At 54.7% G+C, this 20,167-nt stretch overlaps 1 protein-coding gene across 4 annotated transcripts; it reads left to right on the plus strand.

The window, feature by feature from the left end:
- The first annotated feature begins 1,845 nt into the window (after positions 1 to 1,845).
- LOC141726713 (antigen peptide transporter 2-like) lies at positions 1,846 to 15,498 on the plus strand. 4 transcript variants are annotated; one of them, XM_074531709.1, is made up of 13 exons: positions 1,846 to 1,965; positions 2,710 to 3,160; positions 3,203 to 3,307; positions 4,577 to 4,685; positions 4,763 to 4,893; positions 6,603 to 6,808; positions 7,370 to 7,567; positions 9,013 to 9,141; positions 9,222 to 9,410; positions 10,435 to 10,608; positions 11,788 to 11,947; positions 13,493 to 13,620; positions 14,723 to 15,498. In XM_074531709.1, exons 2-13 carry the CDS (start codon positions 2,764 to 2,766, stop codon positions 14,969 to 14,971), a joined length of 2,175 nt encoding a protein of 724 aa, XP_074387810.1. In that variant the 5' UTR covers positions 1,846 to 1,965; positions 2,710 to 2,763; the 3' UTR covers positions 14,972 to 15,498. The 4 variants fall into 4 exon arrangements, with proteins under 4 accessions (XP_074387810.1, XP_074387808.1, XP_074387812.1 ...); XM_074531711.1 differs by lacking the exon at positions 1,846 to 1,965 and adding an exon at positions 2,539 to 2,562; XM_074531707.1 differs by having other exon boundaries at positions 2,710 to 3,307.
- The last annotated feature ends 4,669 nt before the right edge of the window (positions 15,499 to 20,167 follow it).

The following is a 20,167-nucleotide window of genomic DNA, read 5'->3' on the forward strand; positions in this document are numbered from 1 at the left end:
TCTTGTGGTTGTTTCTAATTAACGGCCAATCACAGTCAGGTAGCTTAGACAGAGAGTCCGAGACACAAACCCTTGTTATCATTCTTTCCTATTCTATTCTTAGCCAGCCTTGTGATGAAACCTTGTCTTCTATACTTTTAGTATAGTTTTAATGTAATATATGTAATAAAATAATAAATGAAGCCTTCTGAAACATGGAGTCAGATCCTCGTCTCTTCCCTCATCCAAGAACCCCCGTGAACACCGTCACAGGCGGGACCCCCAGCCCTGCCCTTTAGTGGACAAAGCTGCACTTTCCTCCTCCTCCTCCTCGTCACCCTGGGAGCAGTTCCGGACCCATCGAGCTTCCCAACCTTGAGCTGATCGCTTTTAATAAAGGCATTAAAAAGGAGAAAAAGTCTCCTGCCGTGTGTATTTCACCCGGTGTCACCCCCCTACCCAGCCCCAGGGAACACACAGCGCCTGAGGCGCCCTCCTCCTGTGCCACCCGCTCGGTGACACGGCCCGTGAAGCACGGTCCTCCCCGGCGGGGACACAGCATCAGCCTCACCACGGTGGGTGGTGACCCCTGAATTGCGGGAAGAGGACTGGAAATCGTATCCTGACCGCTGCCAAAATTGTGTGTTGAGCCCGAAAATCAGATCCTGATTTCCCAAACTGGGTGCTCAAAGCCTCTAAATTGGGTCCTGACCACTCAAATTGGCCTTGCAACCTCCCATGAGGTCCTGCCCCCCTCCCCAGTCATGTCCAAACCCACAAATCGGATCCCAAATCCCCTCAAAGGGGTCCTGTTATATCCAAACCCTCCACATTGGATCCCAAATCCCCTCAAAGGGGTCCTGTTATATCCAAACCCTCCACATTGGATCCCGAATCCCCTCAAAGGGGTCCTGTTATATCCAAACCCTCCACATTGGATCCCAAATCCCCTCAAATCGATCCTGACCATTCCCAAAATTGCGTGTCGAGTCCCAAAACTGGATCCTGATTCCCCAAACCGGGTGCTCAAAACTTCTAAATTGGGTCCTGACCCCTCAAATTGGTTTCTCACCTCGCTCAAATCAGATTCTGCCTCCCCCAAATTGGGTCCTGACCCCTCAAATTGGCCTTGCAAACCCCCACGGCATCCTGTCCCCCTCCAGTTGTGTCCAAAAAGCCTTCAAATCAGATACCAAAGCCCCTCAAAGGGGTCCTGCTATGTCCAAATCCTTCAAATCGGATCCCAAAGCCCCTCAAAGGGGTCCCGTTATGTCCAAACCCACAAATCAGATCCCAAAGCCCCTCAAAGGGGTCCTGCCCCCCCGGTCGGGGTTCCCCCGTACCGAGAGCCGAAGCCGACATCAGCTCCCCACCAGCGTCCATCGCCCGCGCTCGGGGCCCAGCAGGGCCAGGAGCCGGCGAATGGGGGAGACAGCATCGGGGACACGGGGACCGGTGGGTTCTGCTGTGGCCGGTGGGTCTCGGTCTGTCCTGCTGGCTCCCGCTCCTGCTCCCGGTTCTTCCCGCCGGTGGTTCCAGGCAGTCCCGGGGGCCCGTGCGGGCCCCGGTGCTGCTCGCAGCGTGTGCCGGTCCGGACCGTGTCGCCCTCGGACGGTCCCGGTGTGGTCCCGATGCCGCCCCGGTCCCTTCCCGGCAGCCGCCGCCGTTTCCCGGAACGCGCGCGCGGAAATCCCCGGCAATCCCGGCCTGGCACGCCCACGCCTGAAATAACGTCTGTGATTGGTCAAAGCGGAGGTGACCTCGGTTGCCCGGCAGAGGGGGCTGGAGAGGCGAAGGAGGCGGTGCCCGGAGGAGGCGGGGTCTGGGCGGGAATGGGGCGGGGCAGGGCGGGGAGAGGGCGGGGCAAAGCGGGATGGGCGGGGGCTCGAAAGTGAAACCTTAACGGAGCTTTTGGGAGCTGAACTGGGAGCACTGGTGTGGACTAGGGAGTGCCCCAGGCTGGACTGGGAGCCCTGGTGTGAACTGGTGAGTGCCCCAAGCTGGACTGGAGACATTGATGTGGACTGGGGAGTTGAGAGGGCTGAACGGGGAGCACCGTAGTCTAGACTGGGAGCACTGGTGTGGACTGGGGAGTGCCTTGTCTGGACTGTGGAGAGCCGCAGGCTCGACTGGGAGCACTGCTGGGGGCTAGTGAGTGCCCCAAGCTGAACTGGAAACATTGATATGGACTGGAGAGTGCCCCAGGCTGGACTAGGAAGCGCCCCAGGCTGAACTGGGAGCACTGGTGTGGGCTGGTGAGTGCCTTGTCTGGACCGGAGAGTGCGCCAGGCTGAACTGGGAGCGCTGGTGTGGACTGGCAAGTGCCCCGAGCTGGACTGGGACCACTGGTGTGGACTAGAGAGTGCCCGAGGCTGAATTGGGAGCACTGGTGTGGCCTGGTGAGCTCAGGGAGCTGAACTGGGAGCACTGGTGTGGACTGGTGAGCTCAGGGGCCAGACTGGTATCATCGTACTCTAGACTGGGACCACCAGCATGGACTGGTGAGTGCCCCAAGCTGGACTGGAAACACTGATATGGCCTGGGTTGCTGAGAGGGCTGGACTGGGAGCACTGGTGTGGACTGGTGAGTGCCCCAGGCCGAACTGGGAGCACTGGTGTGGACTGCTGAGCTCAAGGGGCCAGACTGGGAGCACTGTAGCCTAGACTGGGAGCACTGGTGTGCACAGGGCAGCGCCCCAGTCCTAACTGGTTTTAACTGGTGTCTCCACAGGCTGTTGCTCACTCCCGGGAGCCCCACAGGAGCACCGTCCGTACCGGTCCCGCCATGGCGCTGCCGCCCGCCGCTCTCCTGCCCGGTGTGCTGCTGGTGGCCGACGCCCTGGCCCTGCTGTTCCTGGCGCCGCTGGTGCCGCTGCTGGCGCCGCTGGGCGTGCTGGGCGTGTGGCTCGAGGCCGCCCTGCGCTTGCCCGTCCTGGCCGCGGCCACCCGGCTGCCGTTCCCTCGCCGTCCCTCCGGAGCCACCGCGGCCGCCGTCACGGCCGCCGCCACCCCCGCGGTGTTCGGAACCTTCCGGAGCCTCCTGGGGCCGCCCGGCGCCGGCCCGGGGCTGTTGGCGGCCGCGGCGCCCGCCTGGCTCGGGGTCACCCACGCCGCGGCCGCCCTGGCCGTGCTGGCCTGGGCTGCACCCCCGACCCCCGGCAGCGTCGCCGAGACCCCCGGAGGTGTCCCCAAGGCCCCCGGCAGCGTCGCCGAGACCCCCGGAGGTGTCCCCAAGGCCCCCGGCAGCGTCCGGCGCGCTCTGGCACTGACCTGGGAGCAGAGGAACGTCCTTGGAGCTGCTGTCCTCTGCCTCGTGCTGGCCGTCGTTGGTGGGTGACTGTCTTGGTTTAGGGCAAATTTGGGAGAAAACCTCCAAAAGGGGCCCCTGCAGAAAGCAAACCCACACAGCCTGTCCCCAAACCAGTTCAGGAAAGATTCCTCAGAGAGAAGTGGAAAGAACCTGTTCATTTAACAGGCAAAGCACACAAAATGAACAATACCAGATGACAACACTCTTTCACCACTCTGAAAAAGATGACAAATTCAGAAAGTCTCTCTTGGGGGTGGTCGCTCTGTTCTCAGTCCCTCTGGTCCTGGGGCTGCTGCTGCAGCCACAAGGTGCAAACTCTCGGTGTTCCCGGGTCCCGGTCCGGAGCAGGCTCAAGTAGGTCCCAAAAAGGGAAAGGAGAAACAGTCCAGGGAAAAATTCGGACTGCTTAGCTAAACTAAATAATGAGGGGAAACAAAAGCAAGAGCGAAGCAGGAGCAAAGCAGAAGCAAGAGAAAAGCAAAAAGCCAAGCAAAAAGCAAAAGCAGCACCGTGTAGTGCCCCGTGTCTGTGTCCTGCCAGCCGTGGGGGAGCGGCTGAGAGCAAAAAAAAAGTAAAACTTTTACTCTTCAGAGCCAGTCTTGAAGGCACAGAACGTGATATCCAGCATAAACAGAACACACAGATGGGGATACAAACATCCTAACGTCACCTTAGGACATTGACATGTGGTGACAGGCGCTGACACCCCCAATGTGGGCTCTGCAGCCCCAAATTGGGACCCCCCCCAATCTGGGATACCCCACCCAATTGGATGCTGGCGCCTTAAAATTGAGTGTTGAGCTCCTAAATAGGCAATGACCACCCTAAAATAGAGTGGTGACCCTCCTAAATTGTGAGTTGACCCCTTCAGTTGGGTGCTGACCCTGCAAAAATGGGGTGCTCACTTTCCAAATTGGGTTCTGACCCTGCAAACTTGACTGTTGGTCCCCCAAAATTGGGTGCTGACCATCCAAAAATGGATGTTGACCTCTAAGACCTGGGATCTTAAGGTCCTGATCTCCTATGTTTAGTTTCTGATCCATAAAATTGTGTGCTGAACCCCCCCAAAATTGGTACTGACACTTTAAACTGGGTGTAAAATCCCTAAATTTTTCACCAAACCTCCAAAATTGGGTCCTGACCTCTCTAAATTGTCTCCTGCCCAAATCGCGTCCCACCTTTCCAAAATTAGATCCCCGCTCCCCAGACCAGATCCTGCGCCCCACAAATCAGGGTCCCCCTGTGTCAGTGGTCACACCCGTGGTGACGCAGCCTCGGTGACACCCAGGGGAGATGGCGGGGCCCTACGCCACCGGGAAGGTGCTGGATGCCATCGGGAGCGGGGACGGAGTCACGGCCGGAGCTGTCGGGATGGTGGCGGCTGCTGGAGCCACAAGGTGGGTGGCAGCATTCCCAGGGCCTGTCCCTGTGTCCCCACCGTCCCTGATGTCACCGTGTCCCTGTGTCCCCACAGTGTGCTGTTTTCTGGCTGCCGGGGCTCTCTCTTCATGCTGTTGATGGCGCGTCTCCGTCAGAGCCTGAGCCTGCGGCTCTTTTCCCACCTGGTGCACCAAGACCTGGACTTCTTCCAGGGAACACCAGCAGGTAACGGGGCACGGCCCAGCCCCATCCCACCCGACCCATCCCACCTGTTCCATCCCATCCCAGCTATTCTGTCATCCCAGTCCCATCCCCACCATCCCATCCCATCCTATCCCATCCCATCCCATTGATCATATCCCATCCCATAGATCCCATCCCATAGATCCCATCCCATTGATCATATCCCATCCCATCCCATTGATCCCATCCCATTGGTCCTATCCCATCCCATTGATCCCATCCCATTGATCCCATCGCATCACATCCCATCGCATCCCATCCCATCCTATCCCATCCCATCCCATCCCATCCCATCCCATCCCATCCCATCCCATCCCATCCCATCCCATCCCATCCCATCCCATCCCATCCCATCCCATCCATCCCATCCCATTGATCCAATCCCATTGATCCCATCCCATCCTATCCCATCCCATCCCATTGGTCCTATCCCATCCCATTGATCCAATCCCATTGATCCCATCCCATCCCATCCTATCCCATCCCATCCCATTGATCATATCCCATTCCATTGATCCCATCCCATTGATCATATCCCATCCCATCCCCATGATCCCATCCCATTGGTCCTATCCCATACCATTGATCCCATCCCATTGATCCCATCGCATCCCATTCCATCCTACCCCATCCCATCCCATTCCATCCTACCACATCCCATCCCATTGATCCCATCCCATCCCATCCCTTCCTATCCCATCCCATCCCATCCTATCCCATCCCATCCCATTGATCCCATCCCATTGATCCCATCCCATTGATCATATCCCATCCCATCCCATTGATCCCATCCCATCCTATCCCATCCCATCCCATCCCATCCCATCCCATCCCATCCCATCCCATCCCATCCCATCCCATCCTATCCCATCCCATCCCATTGATCCCATCCCATTGATCCCATCCCATTGATTATATCCCATCCCATCCCATTGATCCCATCCCATCCTATCCCATCCCATCCCATCCCATCCCATCCCATCCCATCCCATCCCATCCCATCCCATCCCATCCCATCCCGTCCCATCCTATCCCATCCCATCCCATTGATCCCATCCCATTGGTCCTATCCCATCCCATTGATCCCATCCCATTGATTATATCCCATCCCATCCCATTGATCCCATCCCATCCTATCCCATCCCATCCCATCCCATCCCATCCCGTCCCATCCTATCCCATCCCATCCCATTGATCCCATCCCATTGGTCCTATCCCATCCCATTGATCCCATCCCATTGGTCCTATCCCATCCCATTGATCCCATCCCGTCCCATCTGCCTGTTATCCCATCCCACCACTCCATCCCCATAATTCCCGTTCCCACCATCCCATCCAATTCCATCCTATGCCATCTTCCTGGCTTTGTTCTACTCCAGTGTTCCATCCTGTCCCCATCCCACTGTCCCACTCTAGCCACTGCTCTGTCCCCATTATTCTCACTCCCGTCCCTCCACCCTGTTGCGTATCCCCAGCTGCCTCCCACCATCCCATCACCCCATCCCACCATTTCCTTTCCCACCATCCCATCTCCCCTGTCCCACCCCATTCCACCCTGACCATCTCCACAGCCATTCCCATCATCCCATCCCACTGCTCCCCATCCCATCATTCCCATCCCGAATGGGATCATCCAGGATAGGATCATGGTCTCACCCACCACGATCCCAACCTCTTTTCCCACCCTACAGCTGAGCTCCTGGCTCAGTTTTCCATGGAAGTGCCACGGGTGTGCCGGGCAGCACCGAGTGGAGCCAACCAGCTGCTGCGGAGCCTGGTGATGGCCCTGGTGGTGGGGGGGTTCATGGTGGGGCTGGCACCGGGGCTGGCACTGCTGGCACTGCTGGAGGTGCCCCTTGGAATCGCCACCCGCCGCATCCAGAGCACCCGCAAACAGGTCAGGAGTGGGAGGGAAAGAGTGGGAGGGGACTGAAGAAAGGTGGGAATGGTGGAGCTGGGATGGAGGCTAGGGGAATGGGATGGTGGGGATGGGATGGAATGGGATGGGATGGAATGGGATGGAGAATGGAAAGGAGGACGATGGAGGTGGAAATGGTGGGATGAAAGGGGATGAAGACGAGGGGAATGGGATGATGGGGATGGGATGGAGAATGGAAAGGAGGATGATAAATGGTGGGGTGAAAGGGGATAAAGACCAGGGGAGTGAGATGGTGGGAGTGCTGACATGAGGATAGAACAAAATGGTCAAGATGGGAATGGTGTGGATGAGAAGAGAAGGATGAGATAAGGTGGGATGGTGGGTATGGGATGAGACCGTGGGGATGGGGATGGTGGGATTAGGACTGGGAGAATGGATGGGAATGGTGAGGGTGAGAGAGAAGGGCGTGGGATGGCGGGAACGCCATAGTGGGGACGCAGTGGGTGTGGTGGGATGGGATGTGGGTGGTGGGCCAGGAAGGTGACCTGGGAAAGCTGGAGATTCCCGTTGCTGCCACAGGCCCTTCAGCGATCCATGCTGGAAGCATCCGCCCGCACGGCCGCCGGGGTGCAGGAATCTGTTGCCGCCATCGAGACCATCCGAACCTTTTCGGCGGAGGAGGAGGAGGAGGAGCAGCACAGATGTAACCTGGCCAAGGAGCTGAGGCTGAAGGAGCAGATAGAGCTGGAGCTGGCAATCTTCGTCCTTGTCTACAGGGTCAGGGGGGACTGGGAATGGGATTAGCAGGGAATGGGGATGCCGGGATCAGGGATGGGGATGCTGGGAATGGGGGTACTGGGAATGGGGACACTGGGAATGGGGGTACTGGGAATGAGGACACTGGGACCAGGGACGGGATAGCAGCAGCTGAGATGGGGACACTCAGAGTACAATGGGGACACCAGGAATGGGGACAACAGAACAGGGACATTGAGTTCAGGAGCAGGCATGGCAGGAATGGGAAAGGTGACATTAGAAACAGGATGGCGACACTGGGATAAAGGTTGGGAACATCAGTGTGGTGGTGTTTGCAGGTCCCCAGGATGAGAAAAGAGACAGAATTCTTGACTTCTGTTTCAGAAGGCTGATTTATTATTTTATGATATATATTATATTAAAACAAAATTATATACTAAAGAAAGAGAAAAGAGACATTAGAAAGCTAGAAAGGAATGAATAATAAAATCTTGTGACTCACCAGAGAGTCTGACACAGCTGGACCTGTGATTGGTAATCAAGTACAAACAACCACATGAGACCAATCAAAGATGCACCTGCTTCATTCCACAGCAGCAGATCATTATTGTTTACATTTCGTTTCTGAGGCCTCTCAGCTTCTCAGGAGAAAAATCCTGGTGAAAAGATTTTTCAGAAAATATGTCTGTGACACATCAGGATCAGGAATAGGGACATCAAGAGTGAGATGGGGACACCAGAACTGGAATGAGGCCACCAGGAACAGAGATGAGGCCACCAGGAACAGAGATAAAGACACAAAGGAGTGGGATGGGGACAGGCAGAATGGGGACACCAGGAGTGGGTTGGATTGGGGGCAGATGGAATGGGGACACCAGGAAGTGGGTTGGGGACAGGCAGAATGGGGACACCAGGAGTGGATTGGGGGCAGATGGAATGGGGACACCAGGAAGTGGGTTGGGGGCAGATGGAATGGGGACACCAGGAGTAGATTGGGGGCAGATGGAATGGGGACACCAGGAGTGGGTTGGGGACAGGCAGAATGGGGACACCAGGAGTGGGTTGGGGGCAGATGGAATGGGGACACTAGGAGTGGGTTGGATTGGGGGCAGATGGAATGGGGACACCAGGAGTGGGTTGGGGACAGGCAGAATGGGGACACCAGGAGTGGGTTGGGGGCAGATGGAATGGGGACACCAGGAAGTGGGTTGGGGACAGGCAGAATGGGGACACCAGGAGTGGGTTGGATTGGGGGCAGATGGAATGGGGACACCAGGAGTGGGTTGGATTGGGGACAGATGGAATGGGGACACCAGGAGTAGATTGGGGGCAGATGGAATGGGGACACCAGGAGTGGGTTGGGGGCAGATGGAATGGGGACACCAGGAGTGGGTTGGATTGGGGGCAGATGGAATGGGGACACCAGGAGTGGGTTGGGGGCAGCAATATCCCTGTCCCACCTACAGGTGATCAAACTGGCCATCCGGGTCATGGTGCTCTTCAGGAGCCACCAGCAGCTCCGTGACGGATCCATCACTCCTGGGGTCCTCGTCACCTTCCTGCTGTACCAGGACAGAGTTGGCAGCCATATCCAGGTGATCCCATGGAATGCACGTGTTTGTCCATCCGACCGTGCTTCTGTCCATCCCGGTGACACCCCCTTCCTTCTCCCCAGGTGCTGCTCTATGGCTTCAATGAATTCCTGACCAACGCAGCTGCTGGACAGAGGATCTGGGAATACCTGAATCGGAAACCCGCAGGGAGTGTCGGGGGGACGCGGGAGCCCCCCGGGCTTCAGGGCCACGTCACTTTTCAGAAGGTCTCCTTCGCATATCCTGGAAATCCAGAGCGCCCTGTGCTAAAGGTGGGTCTGGGGGCAGGTGGGGTTTCCCAGGGGTGGGAATTTTGGCATCACCTGCTGTCACGATCTGTCCTTACGAACGGGTTTCTTGATAGTTCATGGATTGATCTCAGGGTGCAAAAAAACCAACACGGCACAGGGGGTTTGCAGTAATAAAACAAATGCAGCTTTATTGAATGACCACAACAAAATGCAATAGAGGAATTAAGGGAGAGAAGAAGATAGAGAAAAGAGAGAGAGAGAAGGAGGGGGATATAGCTACCAAACGCAGAGACGAAATCCTTTGGTCCAGTCCGGTTGAGGATCCGCCTGTTACCTCGGGGACATCTCAGGGTTGCAGTCCATCTGGACCCCAATTATACTCTTTTTTGATGGAGGAAGGGGAATGGATTTTGCAACCGAGTCAAAGGTAGTTTATTGTATCTTCGGGGAGGAAAGAATAATGTTTGGAAAAGGGTACACACAGTCCATATTCAGCAGTGGGCGTGAGCCATTGTTTTCATGGTCCACTGCTCACACCTGCAACATCCATCTCGCTTTGGTCAGCTTGCCTCCCCCACACACCTCTCCCAGGTTGGGGGTCTCAGTCCCAGTCCTTGGAAAGAGTGTGGGGGCGCCTTTTCACATGGGGGTTTCATGTCTTGGTCTTTGATGGAGCGGCTTCTTACATCTCAGTCCATCTGTCACGGCAGTTGTAAGACGAGTGAGGGGTCTTCTGTGGGGGACCACCCAAAACTCAGGAGAAGTCCAGCCAGGCAAAGAGGGGACAGCTTCCAAGGCTACTATTGCAAAAAGGCAACGTGCCCCCTTCTTCTTCTCATTGGGCTCAGTGCAGCATGTAGTAAATACACCTGTGGACAACAGCTTAACAATGCTCTCAGGTCTCGGGGCCTTGTTGGCATGTGACTTTCTCCTTCAGGAGCAGAGATTTTAGACAGTGGTGACTCTTCAGTGGTCCCCCAATGACGATGGTGAGGCAGATGAGGAATATTTCAGACAGACTCTCACACCTGCCCCCATCCCACAGGACGTGAGCTTCGAGGTGCGCTCCGGGGAGGTGACGGCGCTGGCGGGGCCCAATGGCAGCGGGAAGAGCACGGCCGTGGCGCTGCTGGAGCGGCTGCGGGATCCTGGCAGCGGGACGGTGCTGCTGGACGGGATCCCACTGCCAGAGTATGAACACCAGTACCTGCACCGCAAGGTGGGACAGCACGGACACTGGGAATGCTGGGTGTGGAATGGGGAAAATGGGGACAGGGGCCTGGGGACACTGAAATGGAACTGGGACCATGGGACAGCAGAGACACTGGGAACGCTGGGAATGGAATGGGGAAAATGGGGACAGGGGCCTGGGGACACTGAAATGGAACTGGGACCATGGGACAGCAGAGACACTGGGAACGCTGGGCGTGGAATGGGGAAAATGGGGACAGGGGCCTGGGGACACTGAAATGGAACTGGGACCATGGGACAGCAGAGACACTGGGAACGCTGGGCGTGGAATGGGGAAAATGGGGACAGGGGCCTGGGGACACTGAAATGGAACTGGGACCATGGGACAGCAGAGACACTGGAAACGCTGGGAATGGAATGGGGAAAATGGGGACAGGGGCCTGGGGACACTGAAATGGAACTGGGACCATGGGACAGCAGAGACACTGAGAATGCTGGGCATGGAATGGGGAAAATGGGGACAGGGGTCAGGGGACAATAGTGATGGTGTTCACAGGGGTTTTTGGATGAGGGAAGAGACAAGGATTTGACTCCATGCTTCAGAAGGCTTGATTTATTATTTTATGATATATACATTACATTAAAAGTATACTGAAGGAACAGAAGAAAGGATTTCATCAGAAGGCCGGCTAAGAATAGAATAGGAAAGAATGATAACAAAGGCTTGTGACTTGGCTCTTGTCTGCGCCAGCTGGGTTGTGATTTGCCATTAATTACAAGCATCCAGCACGGGCCCATCACAGATGCACCTGTTGCATTCCACAACAGCAGATAATCAATGTTTACATTTTGTTCCTGAGGCCTCTCTCAGCTTCTCAGTAGGAAAAATCCTAAGGAAAGGATTTTCCATAAAAGATATCTGCGACAGACAATGAAATGGAACTGGGACCACTGGAGCATGGGACCACAAATGGGGATACTGGGAAGAGGATGGGGACAAGAAGAAATGGGATAGGAACACTGGGAAATGGGATGGGGATGACAGGAATGGGGATGGGAAAAGCGGGAAGTCAGGGGTGGGGACACTGGGGACACAGATGGGGAGAATGGGATCAGGGATGGACACTATGGGGACACCAAGGTGGGATGGGGTCATGGAACAGGGGTGGGGACACCAGGAGCATGACAGGGCTTGGTGCTGGGGCAGGTGGTGCTGGTGGAGCAGGATCCCGTCCTGTTTTCTGGAACGATCCGTGAGAACGTCCTGCTGGGGCTGGAGCACTGCGGAGAGTCGGAGCTGCGGGAGGCCGCCACTGCTGCTGGAGCCATGGAGCTCATCCAGGGGCTGGAGCAGGGCTGGGACACGGGTGAGAGCCAGGGGGATGGATGGGGCAGCCTGGGGAACATCCCCCTGATCCCAGGATCCTCGGGCAGCGATGGGAGAGCGGGGTGGGTGGCACATGGTGGGGTGTGTGGGGGATCCCTGAGGTCACATCCCACTGATCCCATGGGATTGCTCACCATGCTGTTCACATCCCACTGATCCCATGGGATTGCTCACCATGCAGGTCAGACCCCACTGATCCCATGGGATTGCTCACACAGGTAGCATCCCACTGATCCCATGGGATTGCTCACCATGCAGGTCAGACCCCACTGATCCCATGGGATTGCTCACACAGGTAACATCCCACTGATCCCATGGGATTGCTCACCATGAAGGTCAGATCCCACTGATCCCATGGGATTGCTCACCATGCTGTTCACATCCCACTGATCCCATGGGATTGCTCACCATGAAGGTCAGATCCCACTGATCCCATGGGATTGCTCACCACGCAGGTCACATTTCACTGATCCCATGGGATTGCTCACACAGGTAACATCCCACTGATCCCATGGGATTGCTCACCATGCTGTTCACATCCCACTGATCCCATGGGATTGCTCACCATGCAGGTCACATCCCACTGATCCCATGGGATTGCTCACCACGCAGGTCACATCCCACTGATCCCATGGGATTGCTCACCATGCAGGTCACATCCCACTGATCCCATGGGATTGCTCACCATGCAGGTCACATCCCACTGATCCCATGGGATTGCTCACCATGCAGGTCAGACCCCACTGATCCCATGGGATTGCTCACCATGCTGTTCACATCCCACTGATCCCATGGGATTGCTCACCATGCAGGTCAGACCCCACTGATCCCATGGGATTGCTCACACAGGTAACATCCCACTGATCCCATGGGATTGCTCACCATGCAGGTCAGATCCCACTGATCCCATGGGATTGCTCACCATGCTGTTCACATCCCACTGATCCCATGGGATTGCTCACCATGCAGGTCAGACCCCACTGATCCCATGGGATTGCTCACCATGCAGGTCAGACCCCACTGATCCCATGGGATTGCTCACACAGGTAACATCCCACTGATCCCATGGGATTGCTCACCATGAAGGTCAGATCCCACTGATCCCATGGGATTGCTCACCATGCAGGTCAGATCCCACTGATCCCATGGGATTGCTCACCACGCAGGTCAGACCCCACTGATCCCATGGGATTGCTCACCATGCAGGTCACATTCCACTGATCCCATGGGATTGCTCACCATGCTGTTCACATCCCACTGATCCCATGGGATTGCTCACCATGCAGGTCACATTCCACTGATCCCATGGGATTGCTCACCATGCAGGTCAGACCCCACTGATCCCATGGGATTGCTCACACAGTGGTGATGGAGTGTGGGGGGCAGGGGAAAGGGGAGGAACCTCTCGTGCTGGGATCCCGCTGATCCCAGGGTCCCCCCCAGAGGTGGGGGAGTGTGGGGGGTGGGAGAAGAGGGGACAACTCCAGGGCTGCACCCCACTGATCCCCCGTGGTCGCTCCCGCAGAGGTGGGGGAGCGCGGCGGGCGGCTGGCGGCCGGGGAGCGGCGCCGCGTGGCCCTGGCCCGGGCTCTGCTCCGGCGTCCGGCCGTGCTCATCCTGGACGAGGCGCTGGATGATGGAGATGATGGAGCGGTGAGTGGGGTGGGGTGGAGGGGGTTGGTCTGGGTAGGGGTGCAGTTGGTGAAAATGGGGTGTGAGGGGATGGCTGGGATGGCTGGAATGGGATTGGAGAGATGGGGTGGTGGGAATAAGGGATAATGATTGGCATGGAGCGGGAATGATGTGATGAAGGCAGGGATTGGATGGGGTGGTGTGGGTCAACGAGGTGGAGAAATAGGACAGGGTAGTAGGGTGGGATAGAGACCAGGGGTGTAGGATGGTAGGAAAGTAGAATCAAAGGATGAAGACAAGGAGATACGATAGGGTGGGGTGGGAATGAAAGGGATGGGAATGCTGGGATGAGGACAGAGATGGAGTGCAATGGGAAGGGTTGGAGTGGTAGGAGTAGGATGGGATGGGACAGTGGGAATGGGGATGGTGTGGGCAGGATGGCAGAGTGGGCGAGGGGATGGGATGGAGAACAGGGAGGTGGGATGGTAAGAACAGGATGATGGGATTAGGGTGGGACTGAGAGTGGGGTGGGATTGGTTGGTCGGGACTGGGTGGGATCAGGTGGGACAGGGTAGGACTGAGTTGGATGGGTTGGGATGAGCATTCTCTGAGCTGGATGGGTTGGGATGAGCTGGATGGGTTGGGATGAGCATTCTCTGAGCTGGATGGTTTGGGATGAGCTGGATGGGTTGGGATGAGCATTCTCTGAGCTGGATGGGTTGGGATGAGCATTCTCTGAGCTGGATGGGTTGGGATGAGCTGGATGGGTTGGGATGAGCGTTCTCGGAGCTGGATGGGTTGGGATGAGCATTCTCTGAGCTGGATGGGTTGGGATGAGCTGGATGGGTTGGGATGAGCATTCTCTGAGCTGGATGGTTTGGGATGAGCTGGATGGGTTGGGATGAGCATTCTCTGAGCTGGATGGTTTGGGATGAGCTGGATGGGTTGGGATGAGCATTCTCTGAGCTGGATGGGTTGGGATGAGAGTTCTCTGAGCTGGATGGGTTGGGATGAGCATTCTCTGAGCTGGATGGGTTGGGATGAGAGTTCTCTGAGCTGGATGGGTTGGGATGAGCGTTCTCTGATCTGGATGGGTTGGGATGAGAGCATTCTCTGGCCGCAGGCACAGCGCTGGGTGCGCACTGGGCTGGCCCAGACCGTGCTGGTCGTGTCCCACCGGCCGCGGGTGCTGGACGGCGCCGATCGCCTGGTGCTGCTGGAGCGCGGGACTGTGATGGAGACGGGAACGCCGGCGGAGCTGCGGGAACGCGGCGGCGCCTACAGCCGCCTGCTCCTTGGAGGAGGCAGCACCGGGCAGCCCGAGGGCCCCGGGACGGGCAGCGAGCAGGGGGCTGCATCTGGCAGGGAATAAAGGGGAATCAGCCCCAGTGTCCCCATTCCCGGTGTTTGTGTCACCAGCCAGCTCCTGGTGTCCCCAGTCACAGTGTCCTGTGAATCCCTCATCCCCACATCCTCAGGATCCCAACTCCCTGTGTCCCCCATGTCCTCCCCACTGTGTCCCCCAGGTCTGCCCATTCCCTGGATGTGTGTGTATCCCCTGTATCCTCCATGTCCCCATGATCCCTGGTCCCCGTGTCTGCTCCTGGACATGGGGCACAGGGTGGGAAATCAGTCCCAAGGAATGGATCTGGGCATGGGGGTCACGTCCTCATCTCACTCCTGCTGTGCTCACTCCAAGCTCCTGGTGTCCCCAGTCCTTTCCCAGTGTCCCCATCCCCAGTGTCTTTATCCCAGTTCCCAATGTCCCCTTTTCTCTTCCTCATTCCCTGAGAGGAAGTGCTGGGCACTGGAGGATGGGACTGAGATTTATTGCCCAAACCAGGGTATTTATACATGAGAAATAAAACATTTTGAACAACTGCAATTCTTGTGTTTAAAACATGGGAAAACAGGAAGTCAGTCTGTTGGGAAGGGCTGCTGTGTGATGAGTGGGAGCGGCAGGATGAGCTCTGCCAGCAATTTGTGGCGTTCTGCAGGGAGAGGGAAGGGGTTGGACCTGCACCATGGATCATTCAGCTGCTGATGAGAGTAAGAGTTGGTGTCACCCTGTCTCTGTCCCCATCCCATGGGTTGGATCTGGCTGAAGAGCCCACAGAGAGCAAGGATCCCACCAGATCCTACTGCATCCCTTGTACCTCAGTCCTGCTCCACCAACACCACCTGGTCTGTTTTGGAATCCCCTCAGTCCTGTTCTGGAATCCCACTCCAATGCTGCCCCATCCATCCATCCATCCATCCCAGCTGATCCTGCTCTGGAGTCCAGCCCAGATACACTTTGGAATTCTACCTGATCCTGATCTGGAATCATGCCCTGCTCTGGAATCCTGCCCTGGATCCCTTCTGGAATCCCGCACAGATTCCCCTCTGTACCTGTGGTCAAGCAATTTGGTTTCTCTGCCTGTTTCTGCAGAATGAGAGGATCCATGAGATTCCAGCACGGATCACACACCAGGATTCACCTGCATGGAGGTGATCCAGAGCTGGATCTGCCTCTGTGTTAGCTCACGTGTGGAGGGTGAGGGGCACAGGAGACAGACACCACTTACCCTGATGTTTGTGTGGCAAGAGAGGATTTTGTTTTCCACTCCCTCCTTTACATAGAGCATTTGAAAGGCCTGGTCTAGATGCTGTCATTAGTTTGAACTCCACACCCCTTTGAATCCTGGGCCACTGAGATGCCTGCAGGCTTCTGAGAGATCAAATTGGCCAAAGCCCTTGTCACTGAGCCCAGGGGCTGGCAAGGTGACACCAACATCTCACCTTTTCTTTTCTCTAAATTTTGATTTGCATTATAGCTGCAGCATTTATGTCCAGGAACTGCTAGGGGAGAGCTCAGGTAAATATGCCCCAGGCATTTGGCTTATAGGTTACAGATTGCAACTTACTTGTAAAAACAACAAAGCATTCAAGCCTTGAAGAAAATAAAACAGTCTGTAAGAACAAGAATCGTTCAACCCTTATTAAAGAAAGAAAAAAACCACAAAAACTAGGAAACAATCTGTAGGCAAGGAAAACAGTTTGTAAACAGGGAGATAATTTATAAACAGATGAATCTTTCTGTGAGATGCAGTCCCAGATTTCCATGAGGTTGTCATCAATCCCTGATCACACGGCTCTGTGTCTGCTGAGGGTTGATCAGGAGGTGCTGTCAGGATGCAGAGCAGGCTGGATGCATCTGGCAGGTACCCAATGTGTCCCACTGTCTGTTGGAACACATGAATGTCCCCAAGCCCAGGGAATGAGATCCCAGGGACCCCCCCCCCCCCCCCCCATGTATTGGTAAGGAGGTCTCGTGCCATTCCCTTGGATTTGGGCAGCTGAACATCACACGACTGCATTGATCAGGAGTGATTTGGCATAACTGGGTTCTGGGATTTTCCTAATACTGTTAAGTGATTTAATGTGTATAGAGCTTTAGCTATTCTACTCGGTGGGGTCTCACCACATCCCTCCCTTTTGTTTATTAACTATACCTTTTCAGGCACCGTGTGCTCTTTCCACTATTGCTTGTCCAGCTGGTAAATGAGGGATGCTGGTGTGGTCTGATACACCCCAGAGCTGTAGAAATTGCCTGTTTTTCTGGGAAGTGTAGCAGGCCCTTTATCAGTTTGGATGGTTTGAGGAATGCAAACCAAGGCTGCAAAAGCTGATTGCCAGTGTACCACGGCACCCAGTCCCCTGTGCCCTGTGTGTACTGTAGCCCATATTGCTGAGGAAAAGGTGCCAATTCAGACACAGGTGTGTTTTAAATGGCCGAAATCAGGGATGTGTGTGACATCAATTTGCCAGATTTGCAAAGCACACAGTCCAGGAGGGTTCGCTCCCATCTGCAATGGTGCATCTTGACAGCACAGATGCTAACAATATTACAAACCTCTGTGTTAGACAGTTGAAATTGCTGTTGTAAAGCTCAAGCATCTTGGTGGAAAAAACTGTGCAATGTCTTTGTTTGTGAAAGCTTACACAGCCTGAGGGTCTTTTGGGGGTCCCAGGGGTGAATTTATGATGCTCATATCCCCATTTGTCTGAAATAAGCTTTGCACCTTTAAGGCTGGTTCTGAGAACAGAGAGGGAGGAAGAAGAAGCACGGAGTTTGTTTTCCAAACCTCTCTCACTCCTCCACATTCCGGCTCCTCTGTTGTCTGTGGACAGACAGACAGCGGGACAGAGCCCTCCTTTGCTTTTAGTCAGTTTTAGCTAGCAGAGGAAGAGGAGTTCCCTGGACTGTGGGTTTTGGTTTTCCTTTTCTTTGGACTTGTCCAAACCTGCTCTGCACTGAACACCTGTGCCCCACCGGGGCTGGGCTACGGCATTTCCAGCACCAGAGAGACTGATAAGAGACTCATAAGTGACTGATAAGAGACTGAGCGAGCCAAGCTAAAGCCCACGGAGGGACTTTGTGAGTTTGTCATCTCTTTTGGAGCAGTTTTATTGTTTAATACTGTTCATTTTTGGGGTTGGTGAGCGCTTTGCCTGTTAAATAAACAGTTTTTTCCACTTCTCTCAAAGGAAATACTTATCCAGAATCAGTTGGAGGAGAGGCCGCTTGACTTTGGTCTTCTACAGGAAACACCTTTAGAGGTTTTTCTCCCAAAACTGCCCTAAACCAGGACATTGGCTTTGAAGGTCTCACTGGCCACGTCCATCTCTAGAAGTCACTGAGTGTCTGGTGGCCAGAAATACCTCCAAAAATCAGGAATTCCAAAAACCTCTCCCAGGAGTGCCCCATTTCCAGTGTCCTTATTTTGGGGTTATGTGGGTCCCTCTTCTCAGAGCTCTGCTCTGGGGGGTCTTGGGCATCCTCCCTCTCCCAGGTCCTGCTCAGGCATGCTGAGGGGGTTTTGGGGGTCCCAGGGCTCACCCTCCCCTGATTCTGTGGAAATTGTTTTTGTGATTCATGTCAATTGGCAATGGAATCAGCAAATCCTTCTATCTGCTGTGTCCAAAAGAGACACAAAGAAAAGTTTTGAAACTTTATGACCAAATAGCCAAATAAAACATCAAAATCAAAGAAGCATAGTAGAGCAAAAGAGATGAGGCAGCAAGATGACTGATGCTTAGGATAAAATAGAGGAAGTTTGGGTAAAGCTAAGAGATATTGCAACAAAGCAATTAAAAGCTTATGTATAATAAAAAGCTTGATGCACTTGACAAAATCATGTAGCAGACATCAGTCTCAGACCTCCCTCCAGACGACCACAACAACGATAGGAATCAATGACCACCTGGAAAGATTATGAAATTGGTGCTCCCAGCTTACTGGTATTTGCTGATTTGGACTAACCAAGCGCATTGGAAAATGCTTTGTAGGCTAAAAGCAGTATATATACTTTACTGAACTCTGTGTGCTGTGAGTGGGGCAGTGACTCCCCGGCCACCCAGCGCTGCCTGCGTGCTTGCTTTAAAATAAAAGGTATAGAAGTAAAATTCGGGTTGGCTATTGAAATTGTATATCAGGTGTTCCAGGGTCCCCTTTCTCCAGCATCCCCCCACTCCATGTGGAGGTCCGCCCGACATGAACGGGTGACAAATGATTTTTGGGTGCAAAAATAACCAACAAAGGCACAGGGGTTTGCAGTAGCAAATCAACAAGATGGAATTTATTGATAATAACTACAGCTAAATATGTATTGGTTAGAGGATCTGGGGAAGAGAAGGATAGGATAAGGAAAAAGGAAGGAGAGAAGGTCAGGGAATGGCGTATAGCTACCAAGACGTGATGCCTCCGGCGTCCAGCCGCCGATGCTCGCTGGTACACGTCTTGGGGAGACTCTCCAAGAGGCAGTCAAACCGAACCCCAGATATACTGTTCTTGGTTGGGGGAAGGGTGGCCGAAACTATGTTTCCATGGAGGGGAAAAGTCCATTGTTTTCATGGCCAAATGCTCCCAGGTACGTCTACTCTGGGCAGGTTCTCCCCCTTCCCTGAGTTGGGAGGGGGTACAGTCCCAGTCTCTGGAAGGAGGTGGCCAGGGGGGTGCCAGGGGGGTGCCAATAGGGTGCCAGAGGGGTTCTTGGTTCTTTGATGAGGGGATTCGCATCTCTGTTGGTCCATCACGGTGGTTGAAGACAGGCAAGAGGGGTCTTCTCTTGGAGCGGGGGGGAAGCCACCCCAGAGCTCAGTCCAGCCAGGCCTGAAGTTTGGAAGAAAGTCCAGTTCCATTGTTCAGAACAGGGCAGCATGCCCCTTCGAGTACAGCATGGCATGTTCTGCAGACACCATCTGTAAACACACTAAATACGCATGAGACTTTCTTTCCCAACTGGCTCAACAGTTTTTAATCCTTCGGTGGTCCTTTTCTCATGACAATTGTGAGGCAAAAACTGAAGGATTTCCGGATGGACTTCCACACTCCAGGCACTCAGCGCTTCCCCTGCTCCCCTTTGCACTCCTGAGAGATCCAAAAATATCCCCTCATCAAATAAATTAAAAATACCTCTCTCAGGACACTGAAATATAGTTGGGACTCGACTCCTGTGAAAAACGCCAATCACTGGTTTTTGAAATTTTAAAAGTTTAATAGTAATAAAATGGTTATAAAAATAGT

This window comes from Zonotrichia albicollis, chromosome 38 (genome assembly GCF_047830755.1).
Source record: "Zonotrichia albicollis isolate bZonAlb1 chromosome 38, bZonAlb1.hap1, whole genome shotgun sequence".
Classification (NCBI taxonomy): Eukaryota; Metazoa; Chordata; class Aves; order Passeriformes; family Passerellidae; genus Zonotrichia; species Zonotrichia albicollis.

What these genes read in the sequence shown, in the direction of transcription:
- LOC141726713 (XM_074531707.1), top strand. Translation starts at nt 2,764, where the DNA reads ATGGCGCTGCCGCCCGCCGCTCTCCTGCCCGGTGTGCTGCTGGTGGCC. An exon ending in GCGGCTGCTGGAGCCACAAG is followed by an intron (nt 4,686 to 4,762) that starts GTGGGTGGCAGC and finishes GTGTCCCCACAG; the next exon opens with TGTGCTGTTTTCTGGCTGCC. An exon ending in ATGATGGAGATGATGGAGCG is followed by an intron (nt 13,621 to 14,722) that starts GTGAGTGGGGTG and finishes CTCTGGCCGCAG; the next exon opens with GCACAGCGCTGGGTGCGCAC.